Raw genomic sequence first — 19570 nt, forward strand, 5'->3', positions numbered from 1 at the left:
TGGGGTGGGGGGGCTGGTTCTAGTGGAAGCGGAGGGGGCAGGGGAGTCACAGGCCGACTGGTCAAGGGATCAGCAGACCTACGGACGGGCCGCAGTGTCCCTGTCCTCAGTCCGGGAGCGCCGGTCCTGCCCATCAGTCTTCGCGCTCGCCCCGCCCCTCGTCTTGCCACACCCCTCCCTCAGCCCCCGCCCCTTCTTTTCGCATTGCGGGGCGGCTGGAGGTTGGCACAGTGCCCCCTGCGCCCCACGTGGCGCCCCGTCGGGGCGGGGAGGGGAGGCGAATCCGGAGACGACCCCCCCCCCACCCCGGCTGAGATGCGACTGCCACTGGGTGGGGGCGGGGATAGCTAAGCTGAGATGACTGTGGGGAGGGGTGACGTCAGGGTGAGTGGGAGCCAAGGAAGGAACGAGTAGGAGAAAGGGAGGGAGGAGAGAGAGAGAGAGAGAGAGAGAAAGACCCGCGGGTCGGGCCGAGTGAGAAGCGAGGGCAGAAGGGGACGAGGGGTTGGAAGGAGAGAGAGAAGCCGCTGCGGAGGACAACTGGTTGCGGGCTCCCGGGTCCAGGTGGGGTAGGAATTGCTGTCGGGGGAAGCTAGAAGGAAGGGAGGGAGAGCTAAGAGAGGCGGGGAGGAGAGAAGAAAGGAGAGGGAAGGACAGAGAGGGTGGGGAAAGGAGAGGCTGAGGGAGAGAAACTGCCGGAAGGAGAAAGGAGAGGGGGTGAGGGGAAAGGAAGAGGAGAGAGTTGAAGGAGAAAGAAGAGGTAGAAGGCGAGAGAGATAGAAGGAGAAAAAGAGAAAGGAGGGTTGGGAGGTACTTGAAGAAGGTGAGAAAGAGAGAGATAGAAGGTGAAGAGAAGACCTCAGGAGAGAGAACCAAGAGTGGGAAATGTGGAGGGGAAACAGCCCAGGGGGTAACCCGGGAGCAGCCACAGAGGGAACCGGTGGAGACCTGGGAGGACAGGGGAACTGGGGTCTGGAAGATGCCCCAGGCCTCCTGGTCAGGGCCTCCCTGCCCATCATGCCTGCGTGGCCATCGCCCTTGGCCTCCTCAGCCCTCACCCTGCTCCTTGGAGCCCTCACTTCCCTTTTCCTCTGGTACTGTTACCGCCTGGGCTCCCAAGACATGCAGGCTCTCGGGGCTGGGAGTCGGGCTGGGAGTGTCAGTGGGGGGCCTAGGGGATGCTCTGAGACTGGCAGGCCAAGCCCAGGGAGCTCTGGGGAGCCTAGGGAAGGACCCAGGGCAGAAGGCCTAGTGAGCCGTCGCCTGCGGGCCTACGCCAGGCGCTACTCCTGGGCGGGCATGGGTAGGGTGAGGCGGGCAGCTCAAGGTGGCCCAGGCCCTGGGGGAGGGCCGGGGGTCCTGGGCATTCAGCGCCCAGGCCTGCTTTTTTTGCCAGACCTGCCCTCAGCCCCCTTCGTGCCACGGGATGCCCAGCGGCATGACGTGGAGCTCCTGGAGAGCAGCTTCCCTGCCATTTTGCGGGACTTCGGGGCTGTGAGCTGGGACTTCTCAGGGACTACTCCTCTGCCTCGGGGCTGGTCCCCACCCCTGGCCCCTGGGTGCTACCAGCTCCTGCTGTACCAAGCAGGCCGGTGCCAACCCAGCAACTGCCGCCGGTGTCCGGGGGCCTATCGGGCACTGAGGGGGCTGCGGAGCTTTATGAGTGCCAACACCTTCGGCAATGCTGGCTTTTCTGTCCTCCTGCCTGGGGCCCGGCTTGAGGGTCGCTGTGGGCCCACCAATGCCCGGGTCAGATGCCATCTGGGTAAGTAGATGCTGCCTACAGACAACCTCCTTGCCTCCATGATTCCTCCTCCAGACTGTCTTCTCTGCCACCAGAGCTTTCTACACTGTGCTTCTGATCATGCCTGTCTTCTCGGAAGTCTTCCGTGACTCCCTGCTGCCCACAGCAGCATTTCCTAAGCTTCGATTACCTGCCAACCATCTTCATAAGCTTTGTCATGGTCATTTACCACCTGGACTATGTTTCTTGATACTGATTCCCCTTACATTTTGTTTCACTTATTTATTTAAAAGGAATCTTTATAGAACAATGATAATCAGTATTACTTGCACTAAAATAGAAAGTACCCATAAAAACAAATTTAAACTTAAAAAAAAAAGCTTTAAAAATTCTAGTTAAATACTCCAGTCTGAGACTGAAGCCTACCCTCTCTTCCTTTAGAAGGGAGTGGTGTTAGGGGGGTGTTAAAGTTATGGTGGCACCAAACTGAGATTCCCTTCTTCATGTTTTAAAGACTGAGAAACAATGGAAAAGGAAACAACTCTGTTATTTAATGCAGGGTTAAAACCTTGTGTTGCCTAAAATCATTTCCTGTGCCACCAGTTTGATGTGTCCTTCACTTCAAAGCACACTGGCTTCAGGATCAAGTCCAGATTCTTTCTCACCTTATCTCCCAGCTGTTCCCTTCCTCCCCTTCCCTCCCACCACACATCAGATCAGGAGAGCCTTCTGGTTGACCCTGGCAGATGCCACACTCGATCCTCAGCCTGGAATGTCTTTCCTCCTTATTATCACCTATCACCTCCTGGAAAACTACTCAATCTTCAGGACTCCCACTTTCAAGTGCCACACCTCCTCTGGGGGGGTCCCCCTATTCCCCATCATTTGAGTTGGCTGCTCAGGTTTCTCAAAGCACTTTCCTGTGTTGTGGTCCTGGGGCCAAAATGGATCCATTAGTTTTATACTAATGAGGGCCGAGCACACAGTAAGTAGGTTCTTGAACTAAATTGGCAGAAGCCCAAGAAGAGATGCCGCTTCCTCCAGGAAGCCTTCCCTTTTCTCTGGAACAGTAGACTGTGCTTTGCACTGCCTTTCCCTTATCTCCCAGCACTTCTCTCATCTGCTACTATATTGTAATTACATCTGGGACACCTTCCAGAGAGCAAGGAGGGACAGTACATGGGGCGTTTGAAGACCTTCAAGCTGCTTTTTGACTGAATAGGGTGGGCCCCTTTGATGGAGGCGGGGGTGTTGGATGCCTGGATCTCTTTCCACAGGCCTGAAGATTCCTCCCGGCTGTGAGCTCGTGGTCGGGGGCGAGCCCCAGTGCTGGGCTGAGGGACACTGTCTACTGGTGGACGACTCCTTCCTGAACACAGTGGCTCATAATGGTAATGGGCTCCAGTTCTGTTAGGAGGAAAGAGAGACTGAGTGGAGGGGAATAGAGGCTGCGGATTCAGGTGCAACTGGCTCCCTGTCCTAGCACTACCACCTTCCAGCTGCATGACCTTGAACAAGTCATATAACTTCCCCCAACACCTGTGAAGTAGGGCGACCACCTTCTTTAGCAGGTGACTGCAGGGATTAAATGAGGTCATGGAGGTGCACAGCAAAGTGGTTAACAAGGCCCTGGGCCTGGACCACCCGGGTTCCTGTCCTACCTCTGGCACTTACTAGCTGTGTGACCTTGGGCAAGTTATTTAACCTCTTTGTGCCTCAGTTACTTTGTATAAAAATGGGAATAATCATGGTACTGACTTGCAGTTTGTTTTGATCAGTAAGAGTTAACACATATAAGGGGTTAGAACAGAGCCTGGTACTTAATTGCCAAGTGCCGGCTGTTATGAGTATGTGGTGAGTACTCTGGCAGATAAGTAGTTAATGTCAGCCACTCTCTTGTCTCCATCCCCATTTGCCCTAGGCTCTCCCGAAGACGGGCCTCGGGTGGTCTTCATCGTGGACCTTTGGCACCCCAACGTGGCCGGGGCCGAGCGCCAGGCCCTTGACTTTGTCTTCGCACCAGACCCTTGAAGGAAGGGGCTCCCTTCAGACACCTGGGCTGGAGAGGTGCTGCACTACCCAGGGATGGCTTGAGTGGTAGCCAGGACCTCCTCTCCGCTGCAGGGGGTGGGGTGGGGCTGAGGGTGGGAACTGGCCAGCCTACACTGAAATACAGATTTTAAGTCCTCTCCTAACTCCTTCATCCAGCTACCAGCCCAGTAAAAGGCTTGGGGCGGGAGCTCCTGTCCTCTCCCATCCAACTAGCCAAGTACCTCCTTAACACAAGCCATCTCCTTGACCCTCTCCCCCGGAGCCAGCACCAGACCCTCAGCTCAACTTTATTCCAATAATTTAATAGAAAATTAAAATAAATAATATGTAATAGATTGAGAAGATGGCTGAGCTGGTGCAAGCCCAGGCCAGCCTAGTACAAAGTCAAAGCGGTGGGGGGGACTGGTGGGGGAAGGAGGAGGGAGGGAAACTACCCTGCACAATGGTGGGGAGGCGGCTCAGAACATGGTGGGTGTCCGTAAGGGCTGGCTTGACACTTTGGCATGTACGATGTGCTAAAAAAAGAGAGAGAGAAAGAGAAAAGGGGAATTCTAAATCATTCTAAACCAGCTGGTGAGGAAGATAGCAAGACAAGGATGGGATGAGGGAACAGGCCTTCTGAAGGGTTCTGACTGATGGAAGGGGCTGGAACATACCGTGTTGTTAGCAGTGAGGTGGGATTGAATGGAAAAGGGCCACAGGGAACTGTACCATGCAATGAAGGGACAGAAGGAGGACCCACGACTTGGCCAGCAAAGCCGGGGCAAAGGTCTGGGAAGGGGAGGGAAAGAGAGAGGAACTGCGTTCCAGTGGCAGGAAGAACACAGAAAGGTCAGAGGTCAGTCCTTGAAGACAATCTGTTGGCCATGAGGACGCTCGTCGTGGGTGATGTGGCGCCGGACATGGATCCTGCGGACACGGTGCTCTCGGTTCTCCTCATCCTCCCCTCGGCCTGCCCCACCACCTCCGGCTGCACCCCCTGTGGCCTCCAGGAGGGCTGGGTCTGGGCCCCGGGGAGTCTCGTAGATCAGGATGTTCAAGGTCTCCTCAAAGATCCGGGCCTCTGGGAATTCCACCTGCAAAAGGCCAGCGAGCCCCAGCTCCTACCCTCTGATGCAGTTACACAGACAGCCCCCCGGCCCAGCTGCTCCTGCACAGGAGCACCCCCTAGCCTTTGCAGTCACGGGTTCTTTGGCCTGGACTATCCAACCCCTTGGCAAATTCTTTACTCAGCAAAGTCATACTTATCCCTCAAGGTCCAGCTCTGAAGTCAGGCAGAGTTACTTGTTTTCTCTCCTTTGCTGCCAAGTCTCTTGGTATGTTCTTGCATTTGACAAATACTGAGTGACGGCCCCGTCCCAGGTGTCGTTCTAGGCACTGGGAATATAGCAGTGAACTAAACGAAGTTCCTGTCTGCAGGAAGTTTACGTTCAAGGGGGAGGACCCAGACATACGTGTACTCAAATATAAACTCTCAGATGGTGATAAATGTTACAGTAAAAAATACTGCAGAAAAAGGGGGTGGGGAGGGTCATGGCCACAAACGTTACAACTTCAGAGAGGGCATTCAGAGAAGGCCTCATTGAAAGGGTGACATTCAACCAGCAGTCAGAGGAGGGAGGGAAGGAGCCAGGTGGGTAAGTAGAGAAACGGCAGTCTGGGGAACAGGCAACAGCAAGGCTAAGAGCCTCGGGGCAGGGGTGCACTTAGTACAGTATTTGAAGATCAGCAGGAAGGAGGCACAGTGGAGAGAAAGTAGAAAGGGGTGAAACGAGGAGGTGTTGGAGAGGGACGGAGGAGGTGTCGTGTTGTGTGGCCTGGAGGGACAGAGCTAATATAACTCTTAACAAGCTGCATTCTCATTACTGGTTTATCTTCCTGTCTTCCCAATTACAGTGGGAACTTCTTGGAAGCTGGGTCATTCATTCCTGCATGCATTCGGTAAATGCTTCCTAGCTTCCACTGCATGGTAAGCGCCTGTCTAGTGCTAGAGAGATAGGAAGAAAAGCTAGAGCCCTACCCTCAAGGAGCTAACCCCTTGCTGCTGCTGTGACACCCTCCTGACCGCTGCAGACTAGGAAGGAAGTATGACCAACTTTGGGGTTGTGAGAGGTTGAAAGCTCATGAGCGAAGGTGTCCCAAAGAAAGCTGTGCTTGGCTTGTGTCTTAAAGATTGGGCACAAGTTCATTAGGCAGATGGGGATGAGGAAAAAGTCCAAGAAGAGGGACTAGCATGTGCAAAGGTGGGGAGGTATGAAATAGCACTGGGTCTGAGGCACTTCCTCCATATCAAGGTCAGAAGGGAGCAGATGACACGACAGAGGGCTGGTACTTTACTAGGCCTTTCATTCACCTGGATTCCAAGCCTGGTGCCGTGCTTGGTGCAGAGGAGGTGCTCAAGCAGTATCTGCTGATGACTGCCAGGTTAACGACTCAGGACTTACAAACTCAGCGTGTTCTAAGAGACCTGTGTGTTCTAAGGCCCTGAGGTTATAAGAACCTATCTTGGGTCATGGACCCTTCTGAGATTCTAACAACTATGGTCCTTCTTTTTTTTTTTTTTTTTCAAGATTTTATTTCTTTATTTGAGAGAGAGACACAGCGAGAGAGGGAACACAAGCAAGGGGAGTGGGAGAGGGAGAAGCAGGCTTCCCTGCGGTGCAGGGAGCCCGATGCGGGGCTCGATCCTAGGACCCTGGGATCATGACCTGAGCTGAAGGCAGATGCTTAACAACTGAGCCACCCAGGCGCCCCGACAACTATGGTCCTTCTATACGGAAAAATGCGTACACACTCCCAAACCTGCACACCACTTCAGGACAGCCTTGAGACCCAAATGGGCTAGGTAAAGAATCCCACTCTAATCCAACACTCTCGTTTCATACCAGAGGAACAGAGACCCGCATGGGGAAGGTGACTTGCCCAAGGTTACACGAGACCCCAGAACTTGGAAGCGCAGCTCTTGACTCCCAGGACTTCCCACTGCCTGGTCTGCTGCGCTGCCTCTGGCGGGGGGTCCTGGTTGCTGCCCACCACCACAGCCCTCCCTGACCAGGCCCTGAGCCCCGTCTGACCTTGGTCTGCTTCTTCTCCGTGGCATAGACAATGGAGGTGCAGCACACCTCGGCGATTTTGCGGCCCTGCCCGTAGAAGGACCAGCAGCAGATCTCGTCCCCCAGGACATCCTTGAGGAAAAGCAGCCGCCCGTGGAAGCGCAGGGCCAGTTTGTCAAACAGCTCAATGTTCTTAAGGAGGTTGTCATCTGAAGTGCTGAGGACCAGGGGGCCAGGAGGCCTTAGCACACTGGCTTCCTTCCCTCTGTTCCCGCAGCACAGGGGCCCCCTACCTTGCACTCAGGCCCCAGTGCCCAGCAGGGAGCTTCCTCTGCACCCCCCTCCCCGCCCCCACCCCCGAGTCTGGAGTCCGGTTCAGCTGGCCTTAGAGAAGCAGCATTTGCCGAGCAAACACCCGCACAGCAGAGGGGCCCAGTGGCTTCACCTAACATCCTCGCTGCACCACTTCTTGCAACCAAGTGACACCAGGCAAGTTCCTTCACCTCTTGGTGACTCGGTTCCCTCTCTGTCACATGGAGATAGTACTACCCCACACAACCGTGAGGATTATGGGCGTTAGTATGTGTAAAGCACGGGAAGCAGCATCTGCTGCGGAAAAGCCCTTAGTAAATAAATGCTAGCCACGCTCATCTAATCCTCGCCGCCGGAGCCCAGTTTGCCGGTGAGCACGCTGAACCTCCGGGGTGACGATGACCTGCCCACAGTACCCAGAGCTGGAATCTGCTTCCTGGCAGGCATTCTGTCCCTCTGGGTGGCCACAGCCCCCCCACCCTGGGGGCCCCCATTAGGGCTGTGCCTGAGCCCAGCCCCCCCCCCCCCCCCCCGGGCGCCCCCCCCCCCCCCCCCCCCCCGGCCCTGGCGGTCACCTGGTGTAGGAGTACTTGTTGTTACTGCGGTTGTGCAGGAGCTTCACCACGGGCTGTGGGGGGAGGGGGGAGAGCACGGAGACGGGTGCGGGTCAGGCAGGGAGAGGCCCCCAGCCTCCACCCTACAGGGCTCAGGGGCCTCACCTTGGAGGTGCTGGCCAGGAGCTGCTGCTCCTCCCGGGGAGATGTCACCGTGGGGATGAGGCACAGCGGGGACAGGTTCTCCCTTTTTTGCTGGAGAAGAAGCGGAAGGTGGTTAACAGCACAAAGGTCACTCACTCCCCCACTTAAAAGCCGTCCAAACCTGCTTGTTGCCTTTGGGGGGAAAAATCCAGACTCCTTAGTGGTCCACTGAGCTCTCTGCAGGTTCCAACCTCTCTGAGCTCATCTCTACCACTCTCCCTGGCTTGCTGGGCTTCAGCCCTACCCACAGCCTGTTCCTTGTGCCCACCCAACCCTTTGCTGCTCCCCCTGCCTGGAATGGTCTTTGATGCTGTGTGCCTGGCCCCTTCATGCCATTCAGGTAACTCGAGACAGTACCCCTCAGAGGGTGCTGGTCCATCTCCTAAAGCTCCCTGACTAAAACAGCGTCCTCTACCTTCTTCTTTACACGTTAGTAGCTCATTCTTCAAAGCACTGAGGTCCTCACATTTTCTCATTTTGTTGTATGTTTGCTTACGATCTGTCTCTTCTCACCTAGGGAGTGCCTAGTATACAGTGGATGCTCAGTGTCTGTTGAAAAAATGAACCTGGTTGGGTGGGATGAGGTCTGAGGCAGAACCAGATACATGGGCTTCTTTCCTCTTTTCTGTCTTCCAGAATCTTTATGCCAAACCCCTTTCACCTCTCTCAACCAGATCTTTTTCTCAACCGTAAATTCCAGAAGTTTTTTTTTGGTTTTTTTTTTTTTGAGAAACTTGTAAGACCTTTTCTAATATTAGGGACGCCTGGGTGGCTCAGTCGGTTAAGCGTCTGCCTTCAGCTCAGGTCATGATCCCAGGGTCCTGGGATCAAGTCCTGCATCAGCTCCCTGCTCAGCAGGGAGCCTGCTTCTCCCGCCTGCCGATCCCCCTGCTTGTGTGTGCTGTCTCTGACAAATAAAATCTTAAAAAAAAGACCTTTTTCTAACATTAATATGGAAGAATAAAAGTCTATTATTACTTAGGTCCATTTTAAAAAAGAGCCAAGAGGAAGGACTGATGCTATCATATATTAAGATATCCTATAAAGCCATACTAATGAAAACAGTGTGGTTTTGGGGAACAAACACAAAACCAATGGAACACAAAAGAGAGTTTGGAAATGGGCTGATGTATATATGAGAACTGATATTTATAAAGGAGACATCACATAACAGTGGGGCAAGTATGGAGTGTGTATTGGTTATTGCTGTGTAATAAACTATCCCCAAGCTTAGCAGCTTAAAGCAACAATAAATATTTATTATCTCAGTTCCTGTGGGTTAGGAATTCAGGAGTGGCTTAGCTGGGTCGTTTTGTCATAGGGGTCTGTCTTGAGGTTGTAGCCAAGTCAGCCAGTGCTGCAGGAATCTGAAGGCATGCCTGGGTCTGGAGGATCTGTGTCTGAGAATACTTATTCACATGGCTGGCAAGTTTGTGCCGGCTCTCCGCAGGAAACATCTGATCCTTGTCATCTGGACCTCTCCATAGGGTTGCTTGAGTGTCTTCGCAACATGGCAGCTGGCTTCTCCAGAGCAAATAATCCGAGAGAGCAAGGTGTAGGCTTCAATGTCTTTTATGACCTGGTTTTGTCAGTCCTGTTCCGTGTGAAAGGGAACTACACGAAAGAATGAATACTAGGGAATAAGAATCACGGGGGACTGCCTTGGAGGCTGGCTCCACAGGCCACCTTCTGGCCCCTTTGATTCAAATCCTTCCCATTGAAAAGCACACTCACCCCCTCCCAAGATCCCCAAAGTCTCATCTCATTACAGCATCAGCCTGAAGTACAGAATCCCGTCACCTAAGTCAGTCCAGGTGGGGATGAGGCTCCTTGGGTGTAGTTCCTTAACTATAGCTCCTTAAGTACATTTCTTCTTGATCTGAAGACCTGTGAACTAAAGAGACAAATTCTCTCTCCCATATACCTAATATGCAGTGGTGGAACAGGCATTAGGATAATCAGCGGGGGACTCTTGTTCAAAAGGTTTGGGGGGAGGTAGGTGGCATACAAAAGTCAGTGCTTTGTAGAAATTCTGCAATCCAGTTGGACAAATGTTGGGAGCTCTCTGATGCCTACTCTTGCCAGAAATGATTCTTTACGGCTCTTGGCTCTGCCCTGAATCGTCCTTCCTTTTCCATGAAAGACAGTCCATGCTTGCGGCTCCGTGGTTTCCTGCTTGTAGAGCTCTGGGGGCCCAAAGGCCTCTTCTCTTGTACCGTCTTGATCACTTTTTGTCCAAGCTGGCAGTGTTTCTGCCAACGTAATTCTTTTAAAAACTTAATGGGCGGATACTCATTGAGTCTTGGGGTTCAGTTCACTGGACAGATGTCATACCCACAAATCTTTGTGAGATACGCTCTCTACTTTGGGCGTGTGCTGAGACGGCGGAGGGGCAGCACGGTTGTTTGATCAACAGGGCTCTGAGGCATCTTCTGGGATGTTTCTGAAGTCTTAACAAAGGCTTTTACAATCACATCCTCGGCTTCATCTTTAGACCATGTTTTACTGAGAATGCCCTGTATTTGATCTTTGCTAGAAAGTCATTTGTGAATTGTAACATCATGTATTATCTGGAAAGGTTGGGACTTTTCAAACCCAGTAATTCCTGCCTCCTTGTTTAATTGTGTTCCCTCTTGCTTACCCTCTCCTCTTCTATTTTACTGTTGGCAACAAGAAACCCGGTGGCCCCTTCAACATTCTTTCTGGAAACTTCTTTCCTACATCACCCAGTTTATTAGGTACATTTTCTACTTTCTACATTACTGCAGGAGACAGTGTTGCCAAAATCCTGCCTCTACATGATGAGGGTTCCCTCTGCACTGGTTTCCAGTAACATTTTCCCCATTGCAGCCTCCTCTGAGGTCATCGGGCTTCCATGAACAGACTCTTTAAAGCTCTTCAGGCTTTTATTAACATTCTCCTCAAAGTCCTGCCAACTGGTGCCCACTTCCCAGTTCTAAAGCCACTAGTACATTTGAGGCTTTTGTTACCACAGAACCCACCCAGATACCAAATCTGTTATCCACTGCTGGGTAACAAATTACTACAAATTTAGCAGCTTAAAACAATAAACATTTATTACACACAGTTTCCGTGAGTTGGGAACTTGAGATTGGCTAGTTGGGGGTGGTCTGGGCCAAGGTCTCTCAGGAAGTTGGCAGTCCAGATGTTGGCCTGGGCTGTAGTTATTTGAAGACTTGATTGGGCCTAGAGAATCCGCTTGTTAGAGTTCACCCATATGCCCGGCTGTGTGTGCTGGCTATTGACAGGGGGCTTCCGTTCCTCACTAGTAAACTCTCCCTTGGGCTGACTGGGTGTCTTCATGTGGCAGCTGGTTTCCCCCAGAGTGAGTGATCCAAGACAGAGGCAAAAATTGCAATGTCTTTTATGACCTAGCTTTAGAAGTCACACACTATTACTTCTGCAATATCCTATTGGCTGCATAGGTCAGCTCTGTTCAGTGTGGGAGGGGACTACACAAGAGCCTGGATAAGGAGGAAGCAAGAATTGCTGGTGGCTATCTTGGACACAGGCTACCACAGAATGTTTAGTAGATGGCACTGGAAAAACTAGCTCACTCTCTGGAGGACAAAAAATTGTTAAATCCCTTCATAATTCACATTTGTAACAGTGAATTCCATTTAGATTAACAGACCCACATATGAAAAATAAAACTATAAAGCTACCAAAAGATGTAGATAGAATGAAAAAAAAAAAACCTTCTTAAACAAGACCCTACAAGGATATACCATTAAGAAAAAAAAAAAAAAAAAGAGGAACTTGACATTAAAATCAAGATTTTCTCCAGTTGACAACAGGAACTGTGACTTTACAAATAATTCCACGTAATAACTCTGAAGGAATGACAGAATTATAATTACTCTACAACCCTAATGAAATTATTGATTCAGGTAAGGATTCTCAATTGGTTTGTGGTTGGTAAGTAATTGCCACTCACACAGTGCCTAAACAACATCACACAGATTAGTTTATGGTTGGCAACAAGGAGGTGTAACTATAATAGAGGGATCCAACCATCACCACCTGAATCTAGGTGCTAACTCTGAGTATTACTAATGATGGGTCATATTAGCAATATTATGGATCTCTCAACACAATATAAAATATAGAAAATTACCTAAAATATATTCTAATCAAAATGTTATAGTATCAAGCCTTTAAATCTACTGTTGGGGCACCTGACTGGCTCAGTTGGAAGAGCACATGACTCTTGATCTCAGGGTCGTGAGTTCGAGCCCCATGCTGGGTGCAGCGATTAGTATACTAAAAAAAATTAATTAATTAAAAAAAAAATAAATCTACTGTCTAGTTTACAGAAAACTCAGAACAGGGTATAGTACCAAACCAAATGATATCATAAGGAAACAACCAGGCAAATTTGGAAAGTGGGTCAATGTGCAGGACAACTGGAAGTCAGCATGAGCAAAAAAGGGATGGTTTGGGGTTGAAAGAGACTTAGAGAACATAATAACCAGATGTAATGCAAGGATCTAGACTGGGTCCTGGTTTAGATGAACCAGGCATAAAAGATGTTTCTGGAACAAATGGAGAAATTTGTGTATACTCTGGATGTTAGGTAAGAAGAAATTTTATTGACACGGAAAGATAGCAATTATTAACAAACAAAGCAAATTACAAAACAGCACATATAGCATGATCATATATATTTTGGCAAATACACACACACACACACACACACACACATCCCTGGAAGGGTATCTGGAGCTTTTATTTTTTTGATCATCTGTGTTTTCTAAATTTCTACAATACATACATATACTGCTTTAAAAATAACAAATGGTTATTTATAATAAAAAAATCAAGGATTTCTATTCAACAAAAGATGCCACAGACAGGTGACATTTTAAGAGAAAATACTGGCGACAACTAAAACTGACTAGAAATTATCTGAAACAGACTTTCCCAACTAGGATTCCTCACCTGAATCTCAAAATCCAGCAAATAAATAGAGTACCTATTTTCTCAACTCTTCCAAGGATGATAGGAAAATAGTACCATTCTAGAGCCATATGAGGAAAGTAGATTTATTATGTACAATACATGTCTTCGGGCTTAACTCTCCCTAGGAACTAAACTAAAATATGCAAGGATCTTCTGCAAAGCAACAAGAAAAAGATAGGAACTCAGTAGAAAATTTGGTAAAGAATATGAATAGGCAATTCACAGAAGAGGAAACCACAAAAGCAAGTAAGCATATGAAAAGATGCTCAATCTCATTAGTAATTAGAGGCATGCAAATTAAAATGAGATCACTCTATACCAATCAGATTAGCAAAATCAGAACACTGGCTGATGCCAGGTGTTGCTGAGAATATGCAGAAACGGGATCTGTTATGTACTGCTGATCAGGAGTATAAAGTGCTATAGTCATTTGGGAGAGTAATCTGATGATACTTGCTGAAATCCATTTGTATGTGTTCTATGACCCTGCAGTTCCACTTCCACCTACAAACACGAGAAACCCTGGCCCAGGATCCACAAGGGCACATATATAAGGATGCTCATGGTGGGAGGTGGCACCGTTTGCAGGGGAAGGAAGGTGGAGGCAATCTAGATCTCCAACCTCAGGGGAATATATAAATAAAATACGGTGAATACACGCCATAGATTCTTGTGCAGCAGTTAGAAGCAAAGAACTAAATGTACAAACAGCAGCATGAATAGATCTTGAAAGAAGTGTTGAATTAAGAAACAGAACACACAATCCATAGCTCAAAGCCATTTATGGAAATTTAAAACGAATACATATACAAAACGAGGCTTTTAGCTTTTCAAAGGTACAAACATAATCTAAGTATATGTATCAAAACATTAGAACTGGAGGGGTACCTACGGGTAAAAGGGAAGTGGGCAAGGGGCTGGGAATAAAGGGGAAAAATAAAAAGAGAAAAGACTTGTAGAGACCCATGATGATTAAGTACCCCACACTGAGGAGTAGGATGAACTCAATTCTCTATACCTGAATCTTAAAAACAAAAACCAAAACCTCCACACGAACAAGCAAACTCTGAGTGGGCTGAGGATGGGAACGGTGTCAGGGAAACCTGGTAAAGGAGGCAACTGGAGCAGAGGAAAAAGCACTGCACTGGGGAGTCAGATAACCTGGGGCTGAATCTGAGCTCTGTGGCTTACTGGCTGGCTCTTTGACCTTGGATGCATCCCCAACGTCCCGCCTATGTATCAAACAGGGGTACAAGATGTACACACAAGCAGATAGCAGAATCACTCCCAACACACAGTGGGTATGAGGTAACACGGGATAAATGTACAACTACAGAGCAGGAACCCATTTTCAAGATCATCTAGTTCAATGGTTTTCCAACTGCAAGTGGTGACCCATTCATGGGTCCTGAAATAAGTTTAATGAGTCCCAAAGAGCATTCAAAAGAAAGAAAACAATATAGCAGCGTGTATTTATAAAACTCTGACTGAAGTTATATATATGTAAGTATAAAATACATTTTTTTTCTATGGGATGCAGTTTGAAAAACATGCATACTGCCCAAAGGAACTCTATACTTTTGAATTTCAAGAACCAGTAAGTATTCACCAAGCCAACAGAAAGTTGTTCATAGTTGCCACTTTTTAATATATAAAGGGCATCAAAAAAGAAACTCTCATAATCTCCTATTAATATTGTATCACTAAAGAAAGGACATTTTTAACATTGTAAAAATAGAACAGAATAAAAGGCTTTATGTAAATAAAACTCATTACACTGTACCTATTTTTCTTGTTTCCCTATCTTTTGGAATGGAGGACAGAACGCCAGAGGTAGGAAATGACTCAATCAAGGTCACTCAGTCAGCTGTGGTAGAGGTGACACTTAACCCACAGGTCCTGGCTATGCTTTCTAAGCTCTTCTCCTCAGAACCCTAAGAGATCCACAGAAGAGAAGCCCAGCAGCTGGGGCTGTGGAACCCCCAACCTGTTTTATTAGGAGCAGCTCTGCTTCTAAGATTTCATTGCTAAAAAAAAGTTAAAAACAAAAAAAAACAAAACCTGGCTGGGGGTGGAATGCTGCCTCCCAGGATAGGACCAAAACACAGAGGTCATTATAATTTAAATTTAGGTATTTTTTTTCCTAGTGGCACAGGGAGTTACTTAAGATTTCTGAGCAAGGGGGAGAATAGATTGCGATTGTGTTTAAGGATCATCACTTGGGTGGCAGTGTGATTGCCAGATTAGGCAGGGAGGAACCGCAAGGAGAGAGCAATCATTTAACTACTGCAACAGTCCTGGCATGAGGTGGTAAGGGAGGTCCTTCTTGAGGCAGCAGGGATACACAGGAAAGCACCCCCAAATTTTCTGCGGTCATGGCTAGTCACAGCCAGGCCACAGGCAGCCTCTCCAGACAGTACCCCATATGCCTCCCCTCTATTTTTTAACGTCCCAGTATCTAACCGCTTGGGCAGCTCTCCAGAGACATGGGCATCGGGTGGGACCCAGGGCCCCTCACCTGCAATGCTAGCTGGCAGTCCTCAATCAGGCCCTGTACCAGGTAGTAGCGTGCTTCACCTAGGAGCTCCCCCAGTTCTCTGGTACTCTCAGGCAGTGGCACGGATCCATCCCGCAGGTAGTTGAGGATTGTACCAAAGTGGCGGCCGCTCCGGTCAATCAGCACCCAACCTGGTGGAATGGAGAGAGGCAGGAGGAAGGATGGCTTTGCAGGGGGCCCTGGAGCTACTAAATTTTTATGAAAAACAGATTCCAAAGCTACAAGTCTGAATACTGATCTGTCTCAAACCTCTGCCATATCCAAGAAAATCCCTTTAAAATATCTCCAGTGAGTTCCCCATAGACCCCTTTTTAACATTCGTAGACACAGAGAATTAATTCCCTTCCAAGTCTGTTCTACACTGAAAAAGTTCCCACCATGAGAAAATGATTACAGATTACCTTATCAACAAACTCTAACCTTTAGTGTTAATCCTGACCGTCCTATTTAATTAAAATATCCACCCCACCCTCCAGTTCACTACCATTTTAACCTTTATGTTATTCATAGAACTTACTACTATCTGCAATTACAGATGTTTTCTGTACGTGTATTTGCTTATTATTTTCCTCCTGCCCCCACAAAAAAGTCCATAAAACTAACCTTGTCTGACTCATTTTCCACTAACTGGCACTTTACAAATACTTGATTAATAAATAAATAAATTCTTCAACTTCACATATTTGAAGACTGAACTCCACCTCCCAAACTTTAATTTTCCTGCTCTTAAAATCCTTGTTGTACCCCCTCTGAATACCTTCCCCCACCTTCACAAAAACTTTATACAGTTCCACCTGGGCATGTGCGTCCCAACCCTGAAGGCAACACTCCACGAAGGTAAGGTTCACCTGCCAAAGAACTGTCCACCCTCCTCTCTGGTGTCCATGGCAAACCCCAAAACAGCCTTTTCCTACAGTCTGCATTTAGAGATGGATCCCTAGAATGTACAGGGACCTGTGTTAGAGGAACACAGAGACAGACAACTCCTCCAGGCTGGTTGTTAGCAGTGCTGAGGTAGAGAGGCAAACATGAGGCTGGGCAGTTGGAAGGAACATGCAGGTTGCCCGGAGGGTGCTGCTGATAGCAGGGCTGGTTCCCAAGTCGTCCGAGCTGAGGAATAAAGGGTGGGAGAACTGGAGGGGACTGATAATAAAAATTCTGAAGTAACATGTTGAATTACTTACCACAGCACCTGTTGGAGGGGGGCGTGTGATGTCCCATAAATGCTGGTTTTTGCTGGGAGTAAAGGACTGAGAGAGCAGGGGGATCATGAATGGGAAAGGGGCGATGAGACGGGACGTGGGGCTGGAGGGAGGTGAAATGAATGACTGGACGGTAGAGAGACGAGAGAGAGGGTATGGGGAGACTGGGCGACGGAAGGCTGACGGGGATCTGGAGGATGCGGGACCAAACAGGTAAGGGCGGCGCGGCGTACCTCCCGCGTCGGTGAGCACCTCCGCGCGGCCGCTGAACATGGCCTTGAGCATGGTGTCCTGTCCCGTGAGGGTGCGAAGCGTGGTGTAGTGCAGCGAGCCGCCCACGTTCAGCTTCACGTACTTGCTGTTCGGGGTCAGTGTCTTGAGACCGTAAGCGGCGGAGCCAGGCTCCAGACCCGAGGGCTTAGGGGCTTCTAGGGACGGGGGAGCCTCGGCCGCCCCCGGGCCCGAAGCCTCGGCCGACATGCCAGAGAGTGGCGGCGGACGGCGATCCTAGGCTCTCTCCGCGCCCTCCGGCGGCTCCCAAAAACCCCGAGACCCGAGTCCTCGAGCCGGCCCGCCCGGCCCGCACGCCCACACGCCGCCGCTACTCAGCCGCGCTGACCCTCAGCCCCATCGCTCCGACGCCGCCCGGAAGCCGGGGCCGAGCAGCTGCGCAGGCGCGCCAAGGTCCCGCCCCCGACCTCGCGCGCCGGCGGTGCGGAGCATGCGTGGTGGCCTTGGGCCAGTTGAGAGGTAGCGCGCCACCTGCGGCGGGGTGGGGGCGGGCGCGAGGTGCGCTCCGCCCGCGAGTCGTGGGCCTTGGTTGGAAGGCGCGCTCCGCCGCAGGGCTGCTGTGGAAAGCGAGGTCTCCGCCGGGTGGTTGGTCTCTGCCCTCAGAGCGCTTCGCGGGCGTGAAGGGCAAGGTTTCCCGCCTCCCATCCCCGCGCTTTTGACAGACTGAGGAGAGCTTTGAACAAAGCAGCAAGGGAGACTTGTACAAGAGGCTAAAGTGAGGTGGCCTCCTAGAGGAGGTGACAGTAGTGCTAGGGCATGCAGGGTGTGAGTAGGTAAGGTCGTCAGGGAGTCCGTGGAGGAGGTGATGCAGAGCTGAAGCTGAGAAGACCGGGCCACATGGAGGTGTGAAGGAGGAGAGCTCCGGGCAGGGGGAAGGGCACATACACAGACCCCAGGCAGGAACACGCCTGGTGGTTTTGAGGAGCAGAATGAATGTCAGGGGTGGCTGCAGCCTGCCAAGAAAAGGTCTGAGAATCCCAGCTAAGATCGTGAGACACCCAGTCCCGAAAAGAAGAAGGAATAAGATAGGGACACGTTATTGACAAGAAAGTGTGCTGAGAAGTGTTTTATCTGACTGGATCTACATTCCGTTGAGAGGCTGATACTTGAGAGATTTAACAAAGGATCTTAATGTCTAGCATGGGAGTGTGCTGGAAGGAAAATTTAAACAGAGTTGTAATTTCCACCCTGTCAACAGTTCACTGGGTGATCCTCGGCAAGTCACCTTTCTCTGGGCTTGGTTCCTATTTTGCTTAGCGAGGGGTGCAAATTTCAATGCCAGGGGACAGTTAGGAGTGTAAATGAGTGGGGTGGGGCATTATAAAGTATTGGGGAGCAATGGGGTCTGTGGTGACCCAGAGAGCTCATGTTTTACCAAAAGGGGTTGCCAATTCTGATTTTTCAAGTGTAACTGGTAAAAAAACCCAAAAAACAAAAAAAGCACCCCATGGCTGCTGGGAGCTAGTTTACACTCTCCCTCTGGAAGCCTTGGTAATGCTAGGAGGCAGCCCGGCACTATCAGCTAGGCTATGGTGTTATCCTGTTGAGCATCAACAAGTTCACAGAACACCAACATCAGACAAAGACACTCTCTGATGGATTGAGAGAAAGACCATTTCATAATCATGTCTGAACACAAAAACAAGAACATTGTCCAAACCACAAAAATGACCAAACATAACCCCTACCCCCACAGTTTGAGTGACTGCTGCTTCTTTAACAAGAACAGCTTTAATCCCTGATCCATTCCTCCTGCCTTCTAGATAAAAATTAAGATAACCAAAAAGAATTATACCCACTTCCTGACAACATCCAACCTAGAGCAAATCTCCCTTCTCTCAAGCCCTCCTCGAAAATCATCTAATACAAGCCCAAATCCTATGATAAGTCCTTCCTAACACATTCTTGCTGAGATGTCCGTGATGCGTTCCCCATGGTGTGCCATTTCCCTTGTTCAACTACAGGTGTGCTCCTACTGGTCTTTAGCTGCAGGACATTGTCAAAAATGGAGAATCCACAGATATTCAGCTGAAGCCCTCACTACTTTGGACTGGGACCCTCAACTCTAGTAATAATGTGCACATCTGAGACCCTTTGTGTCTCTAACTGTTTGAGGTGCCATCCTGCCCATGGCTGGGAGGTAAGTTCTCACTAGATGTGAGCTCTGATGTTTTGTTAAGACCCTTCAGTGTTGGGATTATTTTGTTTTCCTTACAATAAGGTCCCCTTTGGTTTTATGGTTATCCAATTAGATTTTTATTTTTCCTTGGTAAAATTGTTTTCTGGCTTTTTATACCTTTTCCTATGATCTGTTTTCTTGTCTAGTGTTTTGAATGCCATTTGTCTATAAGAGGAAACATTTCTAGGGAAAGGACAGGTATGCAGGGCATCACAAATCTGTTATTGCTCAAACTCTAGTGATTGTCCCTCTAAGAAGCTGGAGATGTCAACCACTCAGGGGTCATATAAATAGTTAGCATGCTTGAGTGTCATTTGTTACCAGGATAAACCAGAAAAATCACTCCATCAATAAATGTCCAATAAGTCTGTACTACAACCAGCCTTAGAGGTTATGAATTCATCCTCAGACCAGTGTCTTTTGGATAAACTTTTCCTCA

At 49.4% G+C, this 19570-nt stretch overlaps 2 protein-coding genes across 3 annotated transcripts; one reads left to right on the forward strand and one right to left on the reverse strand.

Moving 5' to 3' along the window:
• The first annotated feature begins 599 nt into the window (after positions 1–599).
• On the forward strand, positions 600–4138 carry ASPHD1 (aspartate beta-hydroxylase domain containing 1). The gene is made up of 3 exons (XM_006738003.3): positions 600–1765; positions 3022–3135; positions 3666–4138. The coding sequence occupies exons 1-3, from the start codon at positions 886–888 to the stop codon at positions 3773–3775; spliced, it is 1104 nt and encodes a 367-aa protein (XP_006738066.2). The 5' UTR covers positions 600–885; the 3' UTR covers positions 3776–4138.
• KCTD13 (potassium channel tetramerization domain containing 13) lies at positions 4078–17325 on the reverse strand. Of its 2 annotated transcripts, none has more exons than XM_081819746.1 (6): positions 16895–17323; positions 15421–15590; positions 7881–7970; positions 7737–7789; positions 6871–7066; positions 4078–4872 (listed from the first exon to the last, which is right to left on the reverse strand). In XM_081819746.1, exons 1-6 carry the CDS (start codon positions 17139–17141, stop codon positions 4636–4638), a joined length of 993 nt encoding a protein of 330 aa, XP_081675872.1. In that variant the 5' UTR covers positions 17142–17323; the 3' UTR covers positions 4078–4635. The 2 variants fall into 2 exon arrangements, with proteins under 2 accessions (XP_081675872.1, XP_081675873.1); XM_081819747.1 differs by lacking the exon at positions 4078–4872 and adding an exon at positions 4882–5173 and having other exon boundaries at positions 16895–17325.
• Positions 17326–19570: the final 2245 nt, after the last annotated feature.

The sequence above is a fragment of the Leptonychotes weddellii genome, chromosome 5 (genome assembly GCF_054177405.1).
Source record: "Leptonychotes weddellii isolate Sample4059 chromosome 5, ASM5417740v2, whole genome shotgun sequence".
NCBI lineage: Eukaryota > Metazoa > Chordata > Mammalia > Carnivora > Phocidae > Leptonychotes > Leptonychotes weddellii.